This window comes from Mytilus edulis, chromosome 1, assembly GCF_963676685.1.
Source record: "Mytilus edulis chromosome 1, xbMytEdul2.2, whole genome shotgun sequence".
NCBI classification, from domain to species: domain Eukaryota; kingdom Metazoa; phylum Mollusca; class Bivalvia; order Mytilida; family Mytilidae; genus Mytilus; species Mytilus edulis.
In genome coordinates, this window is record NC_092344.1 from 106,449,568 (window position 1) to 106,471,661 (window position 22,094).

The 22,094-nt window shown below is 31.5% G+C and overlaps 1 protein-coding gene across 2 annotated transcripts in view; it reads right to left on the reverse strand.

Moving 5' to 3' along the window:
• Positions 1 to 3,140: 3,140 nt before the first annotated feature.
• The window catches only part of LOC139499100 (sex peptide receptor-like), a 58,013-nt gene continuing 39,059 nt past the window's right edge, over positions 3,141 to 22,094 (reverse strand). For both annotated transcript variants that reach the window (XM_071287796.1, XM_071287791.1), the window contains one exon: positions 3,141 to 4,687. In XM_071287796.1, the coding sequence (XP_071143897.1) occupies positions 3,386 to 4,501 (1,116 nt within the window). In that variant the 5' untranslated portion in view covers positions 4,502 to 4,687 and the 3' untranslated portion in view covers positions 3,141 to 3,385. The remainder of the gene's footprint in view (positions 4,688 to 22,094) is intronic.

Below are 22,094 nucleotides of genomic sequence, written 5' to 3' on the forward strand. Positions count from 1 at the left end.
TTACCTTTCGGAGCACCTGAGATCACCCCCGTTTTGTTGCTGTTGTATCCCTATTTGTGACATTTTACCTATTGTGTCTGTCTGTTTTGTTCACACATGGATGTCAATATAATGGAATTTTATGCGACTGTCATACAAGTGAGAGGTTTAGCTAGCTTTAAAACCAGGTTTAATCCGACATTTTCTACATCAGAAAACGCCTGTACCGAGTCAAGAATATGACAGTTGTTATTCATTCGTTTGAACTATTTGAGCTTTTGGTTTTGCCATTTGATTAAGGACTTTCAGTATTGAATTTTCCTCGAAGTTCAGTATATTTTTTTTATTTTACTTTTTTCAAGGGTCTGATTGTTAGCTATCACAAGATCATCTTTCAACTAAAACTCTAGTTAATCTGGAATTAAGATAGCTTCTATTTTAAAAATTATCTGATTTGCATATGTGTCACAATCAATATGGTCTTTCTCTGAAATTATTGCTCCTCTGAAATCTGGGTTGCTTCATTTAAAAATTCTGATTTTTTAAGTTCTCAAAAAAGTTCTGGTCAATAGACATCACATTCAATCAATATTTTTACTGAAACCTTTCTTCCTCAAAAATTCGTATAGCTCCCATTCAAAACGTTATTGTTGTTATATGTACCACACAGCAAAGATCGTCTTTCTTTGAAACCATTGTTTCTTGGAAATTTATGTAGCTCCAACAGAAAAATGTTCTGGTTTGTGTAGGTGTTGCAATGAGTGTCTTTCACTGAACGTCTTGCTCCCCTGAAATCCAGGTAGCTTCCATTCAAAAATTCTGATTTTTAGGTATCAGGCAGTGTGCTATTTGGTTGTCTTTATTATCTAAGACTTGTCATTCATTGATTTCCTTGTTAATTGTTTTCATGTTGATATACGATAAAAAGACAGTTTTCCCTTTTACTAATTATAAGTGAATATTTAAATATAATAGAGCCTTGATGGTTGTTCAAAACGCATTAGTTTAATTGCCTGAGGAAACAGAAACATGTTTAATTTATAAACAATACAATCATTGAGTCTTTTCAATATACATTTTTTTTTTCCGTACCATACGATTGATTGTTTTTTGAGGTGTTACAAACATCAATAATCGAAATTTTTATCTGACTTTAGGAATCTGCAATTTATATAAAGGGTATACTCTGATGATTTTCTATAACGAGTTTGTTTTTCTCTCTGTTAACACAGCATCAATATTTACGACTTATAGATAATATTGTTAGTTTACAAAAGTGAAAAGGACAATACGTCCTCCATCACAATTGTATGTTTTTGGAATAGCATCAGTGAGCTAGCACTATCAATCTAAGTTTATTCTCTGCAACACTGGTGGTTGTAAGCAGTTGATGCAAACCTATTTACGCATAGAAAAAAAAAACAAAGAGCTGCTAGCTCACATGGTGTTTCATATCTTACATGCGTGTTCCTCTCTAGAAAGCATCAAACAGTTTAACTGTTCGATCACTCAGAAAATTTAGTTGGCTCAAATCCACAAATATATATTTGAAAAATACAAAACAAAAATAAAGTTTGAAAAGTAAATAAAAGTCTTTGACCAGGTGGACAATTTTGGCACAATTATACACATTGTGAATAGGTGTTAACCCTATATGCATCGCTTTACAAAACTCGCATATGATTAAAGTACATCTGTTTTCACAGTGAAGTGAGCATTAAATCGGCCATAGTGATCATTTTCTGTTTTTAACATTCACTCACAGTCAACTTGAGTACTTCCATAATGGTATACATTCTCAATTTTATGAACATATATGACAAATTCATGATAATTGGTTTCTCGCTAGACTTTATTGCTGTCACACAGTGAATACAAAACTTGAAGAAAATCTCAAAAGTCACCTAATACATCTTATAAAACATAACAGTGTTTTTATAAATTGACTTAAAAGAAGGGTATACAAAGTGCGCCCTAGCTCAAGAAAACAGTAACAGCATCGTGGCTAAGGACATAGTAATAGTCTGTAGCTACGTCTGAGGTCGTCATTGAGTAACATACGTCTCATGTTGACATCATACCATGCTGGTTGTACTGGGTAAGAGGTCCATCTCTGGGATTTCTTTTGAATGAGGTTTTGAAACTTAGTTTGCTAGATGTTCCTGTTATATCAAATAACGTTTGAATTTAGCTACATTTTTTGTTTTTCAAAAGTTTTAATGAGTATTAAAATAGTATATACCAACCTGAAAATAATATTCCCCTTTCCTCTTTAGAATCCTGTTCATATTAAAGTTAAATTCGACCAGAATTGTCACCAAGGCTTTCTTGGATGTTTTTACTCTGACGCTGTAATTAGCAAATTGAGAAATTCAGGGTCACTCGGATTCATGACTTTCCTGTCGTAAATAAATAAGCACCCATAAACATGTTAAACCCCGCCATATGCTTAATGTGTATCGCCCAAGGCTGTGTATTCGACGATACATTTGTGTATTTTAAATTTTGAAAACACGTTTTATTCTGTTTTTATATGTTGTTATTGACTTTTACTTATTTGAGTATATGATAGTACTCTGAGTTAAGTGCTATGTGTCTCCTGTCAGTGTTCTACATGTTATTGATATTTTAGTCCGGGAAAACATTATTTATTGTTTTTGTTTAATATCTGAAAGTAACACTATTCTAGGTTGGTGCTTTGTGTCGCCTGCATTTGTTTTCTTAGTTGTTTTAGTCTTTCGTGAAATCTGATGTGACCTTTCCAAATTATTTAAAGTTTGTTCCTATGTTGTGCAGTTACACTACTGTCATGGGTAAAGGAGTTGAGTAATTAAAACATGTCTAACATCGATACATTATATCGCTTCGTCAGTCTGTCCCAAATCCGGATCCTGTTAATCAATAGCGTAAATAAAAAAATGTTCTAACGGCTCTAATTTTTTCGATTCTTTAAATTAACTTATTTATATATTTAAAATAGTATATTAGTTCAAATGTTTCTTTGTAACATTTTTGTTTTCAGTATGGGTTGGTAGTTTGGTTGCTTTCTATTGGTTTTGTTTCGTTGGAGTTTGTTTTGATTTTCTTATTGCCAATGTTTTGTTATTATAAAACACTTATGCAAACACGCATCCCATATTGCCTGATAGGACAACAGGGTCTAAATGACGTAGCTTTATTTAAGCAATAGTTATGTCTGTATCTACAAAAGTAAATGCTGTTCGTTATTATAAGCTAAATCTCTAATAGTGAAGATTTTTTATTTTCCTAAAGTTGGCCTTTATTGACGCCCTTACAACCCTTATTGGTTGACAACATAAAGTAAATTTCCTATTTCAAATGTAGTTTAGGTTTGTAGATAAAGCATGGCATACACGTAACTATGTTTGCTTTCAGTGCCATAAATTTAATACGATCTTGTTACTATAACTCTTGTCGTATTTGTTGTCTTTGTTATATGTAAACGTCGTAGACTTTTCCTTATCTGTGTCCTGAACTGATCACTTAAGGCAAAGTATATCCAAAAATTACAGGCATAACCAAGACACAACAGGAAGTTGTGAATACGGACGGATAAGTGATCAATATCCTCCGGAATTACAATCTGGTCAGTCAGAAATCTGTGAAAGTCGAAGGCGAAAAATATGGCCCCAGGTAGCTCGACAATTAGGAATATTCCAACAATTAATGTTATCATTATTGTCAACCGACGCTTCCGCCGATGTTGTTCTGCTGTTGCCATGGAAACTTTGTTACTAACTAAACTTCGAACTAAATATATAGTAGAAAATGTTATAACGAAACATGGTATAATCTGGATAACAATACATCTTGTCATATAATAGTACATATGATAATGTTTCAATGTTCCACCGCTCAGCCAAGAGGCATGGCGAAACAAGCAGTAGTCTGGGTCTTTTGTATAGTCTTTACAGTTCGACGACTCGACATCTGCGGCGCGGGAAAACTCAAAGACTACATAATTCGGAGAGAATATTGCAAATCCAACTATGTATATAATAACTGTAGCCCAGTACGACATTGTTTTTGTAAATATTCTCCTAGACCGGAAAGGAAAAGCCACAATGCTAAACTTCTGTATGCCTAGAAATGCTGTCAGATATACGGACACTGTATGAAAGGAAACGCCTAGGTTCTGAAGCAGCATGTATACCGAGCATAAAGGATATGGAAGTACTTTATTGACATTATCACTTGTAAAGTAAAAATACGGATGTAAAACGTTGGCGAAGAGTGACGACATTGAGTCCGATACGGCTAGACCAATCAAAATGATTGTTGTTGGCGACCGTAGGACTTTACTTGTAAATATACATATCACAAATAGGTTTGTACAAATTGTCATCAAGGTGACAATCGGACTTAGAATAACTTCCCAAAGTATGCTGACGTCACGGGAAAAATACTCGTATTCACATGTGAGGTTGGTCTCACCTACACTGTTGTATAAATCTGAACTATGACTGCTGTTTTGCAGTACAACTAAATCCTCGTAATGCATTGTAGTGTATATACGACTTAATTATCACAGTATTTTGAGTGAAGAGGTCTTCGCATACAATCCAATATAACTGTTTTCTTCCTTAATAGTTCACTAATATATCATTCTCATCAGAGATTTTGTGCAACCATCGTACTTGTTAATTGGCTTTTTCTTCTACGTAGAAACTCTCAGAAGAATGTCACTCTGAAAAAACAAGAAGATAAAACATGATGAATGGTATTAGGTCAGACTCATCAAGATATTCACTATTCTTCTTAATAGACAGGAATAATTAGCAGCACAGACGTTGATGACCAGAATCTTTTTATCACATTGCCATGTATCTTTGTCGCAATGTGTTCATCCATAGAAGGTAGGTAGTTCATCATTGAAGCAGACGGATGATGACCCGGATGTAATATATACATCGGAATTCAATGATAAAACAAAGGATTGGATGCAAAAAGTTCGAATAAAATAATTTGGAGAAACTTTACCTTAAGTGTATAAAAATTATCAACTTGTATTACTTTCAAACAAAGCTTCAGGATTGGTGGTATTGCTTTGCTTATTTTTTTTTATTCTTATAGTGCAAAAGTACGACTGTTTATATTATTACTACACATGATACAAACAAAAGATAAGTAAGAGGTAGAGTAAGTGCCTTTCAGTTTGTTTGTTTTTTTTCATTGTCCCTTCTTTAATAAAATTTATGACTTTTCTGAGATGTTCAATCAAATTGTATTCCAACACTAAATTATGTTTGGTCTCAAGTAAGAAGTCTCGTTAGTGGTTGCCTTTTATCACGTTAGTCGTTTTAATGTCATTTGTTTTTTAAATCATTGAGTTCTCTGTTAACTTTATCTACACTTTCTATAGACTCTAGACGATTTACAGGTTTACGTCTACATGATATGTGGATCATTTGTAGATTTATTGTGAATTGTCTTTGAAAGTCTGTCTATTTTAAGATGGTGTCGGTATTATTAATTGTAATTAGTTTGTACCTGATAAATTAATTCAGCTCTTGAAGTTTAAAACTCCTTGTTTTTTGTGTGTGATCTATTGTACTGTGTACTGTCAAAAGTTTTCGTAATTTCAGTTAACCTTTTATCTATAAATATATATATGGACAATCGATGGAAGGCCTATAGAAATCAGAGCATGCGTCACAAATCTAGTCACCTCTTTAACTTTTAAACACATTTGAGTTCAGAGATGGTAAGTGTGGTGGCATGATTCTTCACCACTACCAGAATATGAGTCGCCTTCAAGAGGAAAATGTAGAGCCGAACTCATGGTAAAACATGAACTGTAACATGACCACCCTGAGGAGATGTTTAAAAATAGGTTTAGATTAAGGCAACAGTAATGTACCGCTGTTCGAAATTCATAAATCGATAGAAACAAAACAAATCCGGGTAACAAACTAAAACTGAGGGAAACGTATCAAATATAAGAGAACTACAACACAACAGAAACATATGATAGAAACACAACATGTGTTTAGACATACTCAATGGCTGAAATAAAACAAAGCATTTTACCCGATACCTACATTTTGTTTAGGTCAATACTGATATGGAAAAGTATTTCAAAATACGTGGAATATTCCTCATTTCATCACAATTTACCTATATACCTATAATCAATGTTTTCCTTGAAACAACAGATACACAATAGAGTTTATATAGTATTCATAGAACACAGCTATATTTTTAAATACTTTTACATATCAGTATTTACATTACAAGATGGTAGGTATCAGGTAAAACACATATCTCAGGTCTGCTAATAATTATTTCCGTTATCAAGCAGTTTGATTCATATTAAAGATCCATGGCTACATTTAAGTCATCAAGTAAATTGAGAAGAAAATATTTAATTGAAGTAACAAATGACACAAATACACTCGAACGCGATGGAAATTTCATCATTTGTTCATTATTTTCTCTCTAGTAGATTCAGATTCAGATTCAATAGTTTATTAAAGTCTCACCACATACAACATGATTAAAACAAGATACAATTATAAAATTAATTATACAGTAAACATATTTAAAACAATTAAATACATGTATGTGTCATTCTTAAAAGAATTATGAGAGACTATTAAAATACAAATAATACTTATTCATTTTATAAATACTACAAATACAGTAGTTAATGATATAAAATACTACTGTTTCTCCTTGTTAAAATGTTATTGCACGTTTTGGCAACAATATTACAAATATTGGTATTTTTAAACATATATATAAATTTTTCTTCATCAGACAAGTTTAAAAACATATCATTATGACACAATATATCAATAAAAAGAGTGTGTCTTAGATCTTCATACAAGGGACAATTTAAAAGTACATGTTTTTCATCCTCTAAAATATTGCAGTTAAAACAGACTCTTTCGTCTAGATTTTTCCTTTCATATCGACCAGTTTCAATTTTTTATGGTGCTACACCACATCTAAACTTTGAAAAAGCACTACAATGGCGCTGTGGCATTTTCTGTAGCAAATATTGCTCAGTGTTATAAGTATGTTTAAAAAGTTTATATGTTCTCAATTTACAACCGGTACTCTATGAAAAAATTCTTGTACACCAGTCTTTTTTCTATTTATCAAATTTTTTCTCTTCTAACTGAGATAAACTATAACTATCAAGAAAATTTTCATTTATTTTACAATATCTTTCAAAATCAAAGGATTTCAACATCCCCATTATTTTGTAGCACCAATTTTTTAATTTACAACTACCTTTCATCACTGACCATTTAAAAACTTTATAATTAATTCTATTATTGTCCATTTTTGTACATTTGGACCAGTGTCTAAAAATATTTATCCACTGTTTAACACATGGTGGTTTCAAGCCCATGTCACCTGACACAGCATCGTTTGGGGTATATTTACCCACACCAATGTCGAAACGCATGGCGCGATTCAGTACTGCAGTGATGCACGAGAAATCTCTCGTGCCCCAAATAGATGAGCCATAATTTATGACTGACCAAACCATCGTATCAAATAGCTTTGTGTAGATATTGTGCTGAAAACCACAATGTGCTTTACATTTAACAATAAGTAAACCTAATGCCCTACTTGCTGACCTGGCTACAGCTTTTGCCATTACTTGGTAGTATAAAAACTCTGTTAACAATAAACCTAAGTATTGGTAATTTGAAGCATACTCAATATTTTCATCATTTAAACTAAACTGAAAATCTGATCTGGCTACAGAAGGATTTCTTAAATGTATAACATTTGATTTTCTTAAATTTACTTTTAAACTATTATGATTACACCACACATTTAAAACATCTAATAATTTTTGTAAATCCTCAGCATTTTCTGCTTATAAAACTATGTCATCGGCATACAGCAAGATAGATAATTTTTCACCATCAATAGTAATACCAATGTCTAACAACTTTATCTCTTCAATTAAATCATTAATAAATATATTGAACATTACTGTTGACAATACACAGCCTTGTTTTAAACCAGTATTTACATTGAACCACTCAGTCATGTTACCATTTAATCTGACACTGCATTCTACATTAGAATAAATAGCCTTTAAAGCATACATAAATTTTGTACTAGCACCCAGTTTTCCTAATTTATTAAATAACAAAACTCTATCAATAGAATCATAAGCTTTCTTAAAATCAATCAAAGATACAAAAGTTGACAGCTTACATTTTTTTCTAGTTTCAATAACAGATGTTAATGTACTGATATGATCTATTGTACTTCTACCTTTAATAAACCCATTTTGTTCATCATTTATTATATCCCTTTTGTCTAACCACTCAGTTAACCTTTTATTTAAAATGCCACAATAAAGTTTATATGCACAAGGTGCTAAGGTAGTACCTCTATATGATAATGGATCTATATATATATATGGGATCCGTAGTTGAACATTTAGGTATAGGAGTAATAATACCTTTATTCCACATATTTGGAACTTTGCCAAATTTAAAACAAACATTAAACAATTTAGTTAAAGTAAAAATAACTGCATAATTTTTGCATAATTCTGCCTGAATACAATCTACACCTGGGCTTTTCCCAGTTTTGGCTGCCATTGCTACCTTATAAACTTCATCAAAAGATATATAATCATCTAAATCATTACAAAAAATATCATTCTTTACAATTAAATTTTCAACACCAAAATTCTTGTGGTTATCTGGATCAGAATTCAACAAACCATGAAAACTGTATTTCTATTTTTGTAAAACATCGTCCATGTTATTTGTAACAGATTCATCACTTCGCAACATCTCATTTGGAATTTTCGATTGTCTGTCATTACCAATACCAATATTGCCTATTTTACGCCAAAATTGTCTTGGATCATTTTTGTTTAAATTTACAAGTTTCTCTTGACAACTGTACCAATATTGTCGTTTACTTTGTTGAGCTAGTTTATCAAATTCTTTTCGCTTACTAACATAAATTTGTCGTAAATGTGTGTTACTGTTAACTTTGGTACAATGTAAATACTGTTTTTTCTGCCAGGCATACCTGATTCCATTTTACAGTTAGTTCATCGGTCCACCATCGTTTTTTAAAGCGGCGCCTTTTGTTATTCACACTGTTCATAATTTTTATCTTTTTGTCTAATTTATCATTCATCTCATTATGTATAACATTAATAAAATCATTATATATATTATCTAATTCAACTTGAATTCCATTACAACTTTCTATATTTGCAATACATAAATTAATAAGATTAATACTATTTTCATCATTCATCCAAGTATCAGGAATATTTTTCACATTATAAACAATATGATTACTTCTATTATCATGACTATTTAAACTTTGCTTATTGGTATTTTCACATACTGTACTTTCAAATTCCCAGCATAAAACTGAATGATCCGGGATATATTTTGGCTCTATTGATCCTGTTGTTAAACTTTTATTTGCTAACTCACTTGCACGAATGACTTCAAATTTTTTAAAACTATTTATATTTTCAAATGGGGTAATACAAAAATACAAAAATCAACTACTGAAGATCCCCTTGTTGACACATATGTGTAGTCGTTACTTATGTGATAACGACCATTCAAAACACAACAATTAACATTTGATAAAAATTCACAAAAAATTTCTCAATAACTATTTGCCTTAAAATAAATTACTTCACGTTCTGGCAAATTATCTACCCCTGGAATATAATCCTTCATATCTCCAATCCTGATATTAAAATCACCACAAATATAAAACGGACATCCATTCGGAATAGAGTATATTTGAGACATAAGTGTATCAAAGAATTCATAAGCATTTGTTGAACGTGCAGAAAATTCAGGCGGTAAATACACAACACTAACATAAAATTTATTACTATCGTTGTTTTTTTCTACAAATTTTATCCAGATTATCCCATCCGTTGACTCGTCTTCAATATCAATGTTGAAAGTAGTTAGTAATTCCTCTTTCACTAATAGGCCAACTCCTCCTGAGCCTGTCTTTGCACGGGTATGGATTAGTATGCGGTTATTACCATACAATTTATAATTATCAATACAAATACTATGATTCACCAAAAATGTTTCTACTATCCCTATCATATGAAGATCTAAGTTTTTTAAACATGCATCAATTAAAATGTTTTGTCACTATTTACATTCTTTGACCATCCATTTATGTTCCATAACCCGCATCGGTATTACCATGTCCTACCACGAACAGGGGCGCACCATTGATCTCTTTGATTGTTATTAAAGTTTTGTGTTTTTCTCTTACTAACATTGCTTTTAGCTGTAGAACCATTCTGTCTATACCCTGACCCACGGGAGTAGTTTTGAGTGTAACTTTCATTGTAGTTGTCTTTCCTATAGCTGTCATTTGAATCATTTTTATTAACATTTACAGTTCCCCGCTTCTTAATGTGACCTGAAACCGATACAAACTCCTCTTCCTTCCCTACTGCTTTCAAGAGATTATAATTGTTCCGATCTATCAACCTTTTTTCGTAGGGTATGTGGTTTTCAATGTACACGGATCTGTATTTGACTGTTGCTCTTAACACCCTTTTTACTTTCATTACAGATTGTTTACTGTTCAAGTCTCCGAATTCAATTACCACAATACCAGGCTTCGCTTCATTGTAACTTGACTTACGTTCAACTGATTTAATGTTTATGTTTTGGATTTTCAATCCGTCCTTGACCATCGTTTCAATGCGTGACCTTAAGGCGGTGTCATGTGAATTTTCGTTCTTGCCACACGGAAGATTTTTCACTACTGCTATAAATACTTTACTAGTGTCTTGTTCTTCTTTTTTACTCAAGCCATTTTTGACAATTTCACTATATGATTTATCTAATTGTTCATATTTTTCTTTCATAGTGTCTAATTCTATCGTTAGTTCAGAGCGTACCTGTTCGACCTCCCCTTTTATCCGGTCTGTTATTACGGTGTTAGATTTAACAGTAAGTTTGCGTTCAACATTACTTTCAATATCACATATTCTCTTTTCAAGCCTTTCTGCCACATTATCAAGGTTGTTTGATAGTTTGCTGATCATTGTTATCAATATATTGTTTTCGGAAAAAGGGGTGTGTTCGATGCCATTTTTACTCTTTTTGCTTTGACAGGTTCTTTCTTCATCGTTTTCTGATTCTGAAAGTGGACGTTTATTTGGTGTTTGTATAATTGTTCGTTGTTGTTCAATAATTGCTGTTTTACTCACCAGGTTTAACTTTTCTTCAACTGGGAAAAGGGGGTTTACCGCCATTACGTTTTGAACAAAGTCTACAGCACAACTCTGACTGAGTGGATCGTCCTCGGTATCAACAATATCAACTAATTCTTGATGATTCTGGGCTAACTTACTCAAAATCATACTTTGAATACTCTTTCAAACTTTTTCTTTAACTTTAGGATGTAGTAAATTACACTTTTATAAGATATTTAGGAGCACAGGAAAATACGTTTGTCCTGGTTAAAACTGCTCACATGATAGAAACACAACATGTGTTTAGACATACTCAATGGCTGAAATGAACCAAAGCATTTTACCCGATACCTACATTTTTTTTAGGTCAATACTGATATGGAAAAGTATTTCAAAATACGTGGAATATTCCTCATTTCATCACAATTTACCTATATACCTATAAATCAATGTTTTCCTTGAAACAACAGATACACAATAGAGTTTATATAGTATTCATAGAACACTGCTTTATTTCTAAATACTTTTACATATCAGTATTTACATTACAAGATGGTAGGTATCAGGTAAAACACCTATCTCAGGTCTGCTAATAATTATTTCCGTTATCAAGCAGTTTTGATTCATATTAAAGATCCATGGCTACATTTAAGTCATCAAGTAAATTGAGAAGAAAATATTTAATTGAAGTAACAAATGTCACAAATACACTCGAACGCGATGGAAATTTCATCATTTGTTCATTATTTTCTCTCTAGTAATAAGATTTCAGGTATTTACCTTTGTCGTTTGAGATTACTATCGTTAAAACTTTTAATACAACCCGAAAACAGCTAGACAATTTCTTGAAACAAAGAAAACGCGTAATAAAGAACTTCAATAATTACAATATACAGCTATAGGAGTAACGAGGAGAAAATAATCCGACAGTTTTTCTAGGATGTCATGTAGTTTTAATGATTCGTTGATTTTGGTCATTGATCGGTGTACTGTGGTGATTGCCTGTCTCCTTGTGCCTCATCATGTCAGATTAAGGGTTTACCTCATTAGAATTATACTTCATTATTAGCATGAAAAGATTATTGTTTCAGATCAGTTCATCACTTGACCTTATTATTTCATCTGATATCATTGCTGATTGTCAGCTATAGTTTAATATTGGGTTATTTTGCAGTCGTTTATATTGTACAGTATTAAATATCTACTGACTGTCCAGAAAGTGCAGGTTTTTTTATATCAACATACAAAATAAGCGAGAGAGAAAAAAATTAAAGCACACCCTAAAAATAGATTTGAATACGTATCACAAGGTTCGGAAAATAAATAATAAGGATATTTGACGTTTCAAAAAAAAATCAAAATTAGAAACTATACGTTATATGCGTCTGAATCGCTTGATCTTTCCTGAAAGCTAATGATAGTTAGGAATGTGAATTGTTTCCCAATCGTTTGATGTGTTTGTGTTTTCAATTTATTTGTTGGAAGACTTTCCTTTTTGTAGTTTATTGAGAGTATGGAATTTTTGCAATTTTACTTTTATTTTATAAAAAAATTGTTCACTTTGCATCCAAGTTGCAAAATTGAATCGTTCTAAAGAGTTTGTAATTCAGGGAGTGTTACAAGAGAATTGTGAGAAATAAAGGCTTTGATTGACCGGTTGTTCTGATGATTCATGAATAATATTGTCTCGTCATAAAACACACAACTAAATTCGTCACCTCGCTGTGTATTTGTGTCCATCTTCGGCCATGGTTTGATAATAATGACAAACAACATTCCAATTATAATAACCGTTCGCAAATAAATAGTGATCTAAAGGTTGAGATTGAAAATTCGGTCTAAGATTATGTTCAATTAATGAGGGATAAATTTAGTAAGACAGTCTTTACTGGATTGATTTTTCTTTGACAACATCATTTCATAGTCCTTAAGAAATTGGCCTATGACATCACATACGATTTTTTTTTTATCTTGCTCACGAGACCAATAACATTTTAATTGAACCGTAAATAAATTATAACTACTATACTAAGTATACATGACAAAAAATGTTATCTGACCATAGGATCTTGATTATTATTATTGTACACAAAAAAAAACAATACTTTGATTGTAATTTTTTCATCTTTGCATTTTTTTTCTGCAGAAAATGCTTAAAATCAAAATATTTGATTAGAAAATTGATACAATATGCATCATAGAAGACGGGTATACGTCAATGAAACCGGCGACACGACGACACAAAAACTTCACATAAATCAAGATTTCAACGTATGATTTTCAACAATAGACTGGATTGTAATTCAAGTTCAGAAAAGCCGTAGGCCTGAGTGAATAAATTGTTAATACATTTAGCCAAGACTCGACAGGTCTGCCATCAACATAAAATCCCCTGATAACAAAACAGTAAGATATAAAAACATCAAACGCTGACGGTGATCCTGACTTTTGAAGTTATTAGAAAAAAAATAGTAGATTAGAAAAACACACAATGTTACGGAAGCGTATTAGCGCCACACATTTTTTTTTCTTCCTATCTTTGCGTTTTAACGCAAAACTTTGCGTTATAACGCAAACCTTTGCGTTACAACGCAAACCTTTGCGATATAACGCAAACTTTATAACGCAAACATTTGCGTAATAACGCAAACATTTGTTTTATTTTATTTCTTATTTAGGATTCAAAGGAAACAGTAGTTATTAGTGGAGGAGACTGTATATATTAAAATTTATCACCTTTGTAGTCATTGCAAAGTAAAATGCTTGAATAATTAGATCATATCATTGACTAATAATGCGCAGAATAATATAAGAAGATGTGGTTTGAGTGCCAATAAGAAAACTCTCCATCTAAGTTTACTATTCGTAAAAGTAAACCATCATAGGCCAAAGTACGGTCTTCAACACGGAGCATTGGCTCACACTGAACAACAAACTATAAAGGCCCCCAAAAACGATATTCATGTTACTACTAGTATATATATTACAAAGAAAATTAAGTAAATTGAGGTTATACCGAAGAAAAATATCAACCCTGCTAATATAGCTATAACCGAATATAAATATATACTTCCAAAGTAAGACCTCGTTTGAGAACTGTAAAGTAGGCTAAATTCAAACAAGCTACCCTTTGGCAATAAATGAATACAATGATTTATTAATAAAATTATGTTCTCTCTATTTAAATTGCTACCCAAGCATCTTAAAAATACTTCATTATATTGAAATGAAAATTCAATGACTTTCTATCAAAGAATCTTGATCATATTCTGAGAGTTAAAGAAATTTTCCTTAATAATCATTTTAAAGCAGAAAGATCATTTTGTCTATTTGACTCGGAGGTTTCACAATTGTATGACATTATTTTTGATCTTTCAATTTAAATATGACTATATACTAAACTATATCTTTTTTCTTGTTAAATTATATACTTTTCTGATGCACAAATCAGTCTTAATTTATGTATAATTGCACTTCAAGTATTCCATTATTCCTATGCATATTTATCATAATGAGTTTGCCTTGTATGTGTGTTTCTTTTTTTATCTACTAGTAAATCACATTCGAAATGAATAACAGACGGACATATATACAAAACTTAATGAATAATAGAAATCAAGATATTTACGTATAACGCAAAGGGTTGCGTTATATCGAAAAGGTTTGCGTTATAACGTCAAGGTTTGCGTTGTTTGCGTTATAACGCAAAGTTTGCGTAACTCAAAGATTGCGTTATAACGCAAAGTTTGCGTTATAACGCAAAGGTTTGCGTTGTAACGCAAAGGTTTGCGTCATAACGCAAAGATAGGGAAACAAATGTGTGGCCCATTATACGCTTCCGTACAATGTCGATTAAGTGATACAAGTCATCATGTTTCATGCATCTTTCATTTGAAAAAAAAAATATTGAAATCTTATCTGCATGTTGAGTGTTGTTTTTTTCTTATCTATGGATATACTTTTGTTATTGTTACTTTGTGTTTTGTGTACAATAATTAATAGACGAAAACCCCTTACTCTTACAAAACTAAGCCCACTCGTCTTGACACAATTCACTCGGTCTTTTCGGACTAATGTGTCTAGATAGTAATTTAGTAATTACGAGGGAAGGCCATTAAATTGATGAGATAATCCTTTCCTAATATCCCTATTCCAATAAGCCTGAACAATCTTTGTCTTTCACGTTATATTATAAAACACTTATTGAAGTAATTATCTGTCAATGGATCACGATGTGAATTTCACTTGCTCCCCTTAGTTAGAGGAAGAAGTAGACATTTTATTACTTACGGGATATCAAATCCTTATTTTTATAGTTCTGTTGTTTAAAGAGCTCGTAAATTTATAAACGATCCGTGTAAACTTATACATCATTTGCATATTGTGAAGGTTTTCAATTTTACATTACATCAAGACCTTTGAAAATCAAATGTCAGTTGGACGTGATTTGTATCAACTGTTCATGCATTAATTCGTGTACGAATGAAATTTTGTTGTCTCTGTTTAAATGTTACTAGTTATCATTTCCTCATGATTCATCTATATTTATATTTATATTCTCAAAGAACAATTTATGAACATATTTTGTTAATACATTTAATACACTTTGTAAAACATCCAACAGTTCTTGCAAGTGTATTTATTAAAACGTTATTGTATGTGTCCTAAGCAATATAGGCTGTGAATACGACTACATCTTTGGAAAACAGAGACGAAATCTGCCAAAGGGATATTCAAACTCATCGAAAACAAACTGACGATGACATTGCCATAAAAAAACGATAAAAAGACAAACAGCATCATACAAAACACAATATAGAAACCTAAACCCCAGCAAAAAACCGACCATTATGAACCCAACCTAAAACTGAGCAACACAGCCCCAACCAAATACCAGGTGATCTTAGGTACTGTCGAAGGGTAAGCAGATAAAGCTCAAAATGCGACACTATCATATTTTGGATTGATCGGAACTGCGTTCTGCTACATCTCAAATAGATCTCTGCATAAATATCAATAATTAAATACATAATGCACGACTATTAGTAGATCATAATCAGACTTCAAATCTTTTATTGTAGATTTTCTTTCTGTTTTAAGGAATGATTCATTTCATTAATAACCACATATGGTAAACTTTAATGAATAATTACAAACTTCCTTACGTGAAACAGATTTTTTTCTCAAGACAAGTAATCCTACGGTATCAGTGCACGTCAAGTTATTAATCGGTTTGACGTAAAACTAAAGCTTTTATTTGCTTTTTCTATTTAAGATATCTAGAAAGGATTAATAGTAATAAGGCTATAATTTTGTGGGTACATAGGTTTAACCAATAGTAGTCAAAACGAGCACACGAACCACTTGAAACTTAATAAACTAAACTATTTTGTTTGTAAAGACTCATTGTTATGGGTGTTTATTTGATAGAGAGGGAAGAAAAAAGCAAATAAAACACATATGAGCACATATTGTGCAATGTCATCTAATGTTCGTAACCAATAGTTTTCATTTATTTTTTGGATACACAATTTGTTTTACTGACTCGAACACCCGAAGCAATAATACATTTATTATAATAGTTGGCAATTTAAATAATAAACAAAAATAAACAAAAAAAGACATTTTAAAAAATTATAACTTATTGTGTTTGTAGGAGCATATGTAGATTACAACAAAATATCATGAATGAACCGAGACATCCATCTTCGTTTGCCGAGGGTTACGATCCACTTCTCTGAAGTGGAGTGGATCGAAACCCTTGGCTAGCGGAGATGCGAGATATCTTGCTAACTGTTCTCATAACGAAGCGTTCTGGAATTCTTATTTCTCTTTCAATATTTTCTGTAGTCAAATTGTCATAACAGATGTCTCTCCAATGTCTATTGAATATAAGTATGACAACGTACGTAGTTATCAGATTGTGGAAAACTAATTCATCAAATTGAATAACCACTTGTTTGAACTCAAAACCTTTCGATTACTTTTCTTTTGATTGATCTGTCTTCGTCAGATATATTTTCTCTGTTTCATTGATTTCATTTATACTGATTTCTCTTTCCTTTCTTTATTTATTAGCATTTTTTTTTTTTTGGGGGGGGGGGGGGGTGAACACAAACTAAAGAATGAAAATGTGTGATCACAAGTAGTAAAATATGTCTCACTCTCTGTTTTTATGGAAATATTAATAATTGAAAACATCCGGTTTTTTCACCACAATTATGTCCATTTCATTGCGATTATATTAAAGGTAGTTAGTTATGTCATTGCTTGATCACCTCGAGAACTTACTGTCATGGGTTCGATCCAGTTGGAATCAAACCAGACTTTGAAATGCGTCTTTGTCTCTTCATAACAGACACTTAGAGTAAATTAGTCAGTACACAGTCAGAATAATATGCCGATTGTGAAATATCGTTATGACTTGACTCATCGGTTATCGTCTTGAATTTGAATACTTAGTCAACTGTAACATTATACTGGAGTGAATTATCCCTGTTACATTAATACTGCAAGTTGATTTGTTACATACACAGTTTATATGAGCCCATACTCCCTGTGAAGGATAATAAAGTAAGTCATATTAAAATCTAGACACTCCAGTATAATTTAATTGTTATCAGTACTTCTCTGAGGATATGTAATACATAAGTTGCTTTTGTATGGATTCTTGTCTTGCCTTTACAGAATTACGGATCTTGTTTAATTATTGCACGCTACTTGTTTTGTCTTTGTATAGATGCCAGTCATATTTAATACAATATTTAATTGTTTTGTTTCTGAAAAGTTACTGGTCGTTTCTCTTTACTAGATAATCGTCTTTTATTGTACTGTTCTTGTCATTCAATAGGTGCTGGCCATTTTTATTTATCTATACTCTTATCTTTGACTTAGAAGGTTATGGGATCGGTAGGATGAGTTTTTATCTTTCACTGGGCATTTATTGAAAACTAGCCTTTTCTTGCTAGTTATGATGGTCTAAGTACTTGGAATTTTTGTACTTTCAATGTCTCAATGGTTCTTTTCTATCTTGTATGCGTTATGTCTGCAGTTGAATATTTTTTATGTCATCTGAGTTTAATTGGAGATTGGGCTTATTTTGTGGTCGATAACATTGGTAGACTATTAATGCAGAACTAACATTTATCCATACTGTATCGGCCTGTTATAGTTATCATCAAAAACAGCAAATATGGATTATCAATTGAATAGTGTGAAGAGGTTAAACACTACTATACAGTTAATGTTTGAACAAGCATGATGTTATTAATTGCAAGAAATGAAATATCTTGCTTTGAATGTGTCCGCCCGGAAATGAAATATTTGCACGTGATGATTTTCCTACACTAATCATTTATTAACGCGTTTCAAGGAGCAGTATCAGCTTTTTAGTAATCTTTATCAGACATTTTAACCTAATATTACATGTCTTGGTTTATTTGTGTATTTCGTTCATCAACGAAGTAATCAATAAGATTAAAACCCTATCCGGTGCAGATCATTGTCAAATAAATTCTGAACAGAAATTATAAAAGATATTATATCGGCTTACCAGTGTACAGTATTGCATTCTTTTGTTACTTAATTAATTGCTATACGAATCAAAGCTTAAAAGGGACGTACAGCAAAAAAATAAATCGGTTATTTTCATATCCTTACCTTGCTGCAGTAATTTTGATGCAAAATAAACAGAACAGTAGTACAAGATGTGTTTTCCATGAACGTTTTTTTTTTGTGTGTTGTATCTATGAAAATTGAATTATACATCTATAATATTAGCAAACAATTATGTTGCTTATCATATAGATAAGAGTAACGTAAAACGGAAATCTCTTTGGGAATTTTTTATACAAACAGCTCATTTTGAAGAGAATATTTATGTTTTTCCAATGAAATACGTGTTTTTATATATTGGCTTGCGATTTTATAAATCAACTTATAGAAAGAATGTGAAAATGATATAGGTGTATTATAATTCACAAAATCGCTAATTTCAACTCCCTCATGCTAATATAAAAAAGAAGATGTGGTATGATGACCAATGAGACAACTGTCCACAAGAGACCAAAATGACACATGAGATAAACACGTGTAGGGTGACATTAAAAATATGAAGTATGCGATTTATATTCCTTATCTGTGTTTTTAAATCGCAATACGTAAATAAAATATACCTATGCTAGTAAAGTTACTTTTTAATTACATACATTACTGAGACATGTTACTGTTGGCGTGTTTCCATCTTCCAACCCTTACGTCGAAGGAAATTTCCGTGAAACATCTGAATGAACACGTTAGAATTTTTTTGTTTAGAACTGTCTTAAATTAATTGAATTCTTACCATTTAAATAGCGAAATCTTAATTGCTCTTGTTCGTAGCGAGCACATCTTTATAATTTTATTACTCTCTGAAGAACTTTTTAATGACTAAAACAGTAATTCCAAATATTTTCTATGAAATATTGATTCGTGAAAAGGGACAGAGAATGTACTTAATTAATTGACGATCCTTAGTACTTTGTCGAGATCTTAAGTACAAATATATATTTTAAAACTAAAGAGAGCAAAGGGAGATCGATAGCAGTTTTTTTCTGTCGAGAAATTGATACAAGTAACAATATGCGTCAATGCATACATAAAAGGAATACATTTATACAGTATCAGATATGTAAGAAACTACGTACACGTGTATCAAGATACAATCTTTAGAGTATCAAACATTTTTCAGGCTATAGCTAATATATTCATGTTTTAAAAAAATAGATAATATATGGAGAAATCCATGAGAAATATGCTTATTTTACTGTTAAAGACAAGTATAAAAAAGAAGGTGTGATATGATTTCCAATGAAACTACTCTTCGCAAGAGACCAAATGAAAAAGGCATGAGCAGTTTAGTTTCAGTGAACTGAATTTATTCTTTATTATTGAATTTTAAAGAGTTATGGTAAATATATTATTCATGCAGCCAATCCGTATTTTAAAATAGCCAACTTCAACCTTATACAGTCTATTATTGTATTATCAAGTTCTCTATAAAGGGTATTCGTGATTCTCTGTGACTTTTTATATTATTTATATTGGCTCTATGTTGCTCAGATTAATGTCGATCTGTTTCTAACTTTGACATATTTTTCCATCGGGTAATGCATTATATCATTTGTTGAAAACCTTACCAGTGGTATATGCAATTTATTGATAACTTTCGCATTTGTTTCCTTGGGGATTTCAGTTTATGTCAACGCTAGGAACCGTCTTGAGCTTAAAAGTTAATGAATCAAGACATTCAAGTCAAAATGAGCAAAGCAAAATGAGTGATAAATTGCCTTTGCGTATCATAATTACGTACGTCGTCGCATATTATTTAATTTCATATTACTACATTGAAGATGGAATAATTAACATACACATAAAAGATACTAATCGAAAATAGTTAATAATAGAACTAAAGAATAGCGAACTTAGCGAGTTTCAAAATCAAGTTCAAAGTTTATATTTCCACAGTATCTCCGCTTGATATATTTTGGAACGTTATTCTGTTGTCTTAAATTTTAACTTTTATGCAATGAACTAGCACTGTATGTTTGTCGTTTCGCCATACTAAAAACTTCTTGTAAATAGATTAAACTGAGGGAAAACAACAACCTTTCATTAAACACCTGCGTCTACATATGCACCTGCTTTTGATAGGAAATATCTACCTTTCGGTTGTTTTTCTCTATCGGAAGTTTTATACTTTGTATAAATATCAAATGGTAATTATATTACGCAACAAATATGCACCTGTAAGCATAACTTTAAAATGAACATTTATTTGTAATTGTGCTATATACACGACACATTCCTAAAGATATAATAACACATAACTAGCATAAAAATCGTCGATATCGAAATTCAGAGAAAAGCTCTAGGGCTGACTTTTAACGAAACGTTTTGTGACAGGTACTTGTATTATACATATGGCTCGTAAAGTACAAACATCTTATCTTACTGTCTGGACTTATGTCAGATCGTCTTGATGGTCACGTGAGTTGCTCGCATGTCTCACGTGCAGAAGGTCAAGGTCATAATTATGAGCATATTGACTACAAAATAGTTTTGCTGCTCCTCCTCCAAACATTTATAAATAAATCTGTGCTCCCAAATTTTATATCTTTGATATGAAAGGATCATGAATCCTAATAGAATGGAAAACTGTTCTTCATTACCACAAATTAACACGATAATCAAATTTACATGTATTCGCTATAATCTACATGTCATTACCATTGTTAATACAACGACTTTTTACAATCATTACGTAATGTTGGCTTTATGTTGATCACATTATTCATATGTTTTTAGAAGTTTCCAGAGCAAGCGTTTATTGACATCATGAAGTTTTTGTCAAGTAAAACTTTATTCACTCTAAACTATCATGATACAAATGCAATAGTAACTAAGTCAAGTAAGGTGTGAATGTTTGCGCTTAACACGTTATGATTCTACAAATAATTAGATCCTAGTATAGACGATGCAAAACTTAGTTACTTTATAACACATTAAAACTATAAGGTATCTTTATCATAATCAATTACAAATTCATTCAAATAAATATAACTTATTCCTGTTATACGTTTATTAGAGTCCCACATCAAAAATACCGATGCCCTATATTCTTAAATTTATGCGTTCGTCTGTATGCCCGTCCAGGATTAAAATGGAAAACGATACAATTCTCTGTAATCGACAATTTTTGAAAATGTCCACCAAAATATATAGTGCTTGGATTTTAAGAAAGAATACTTATACATACTGAATTAATTGAAGTGTGAAAATTATGAAAATTTTCTACCTTGAACATTTGCTTTGTTTGCATCAGTATCTCTGCCTCACATACAAAAAAAATACATGCAAGCGGGGCTCA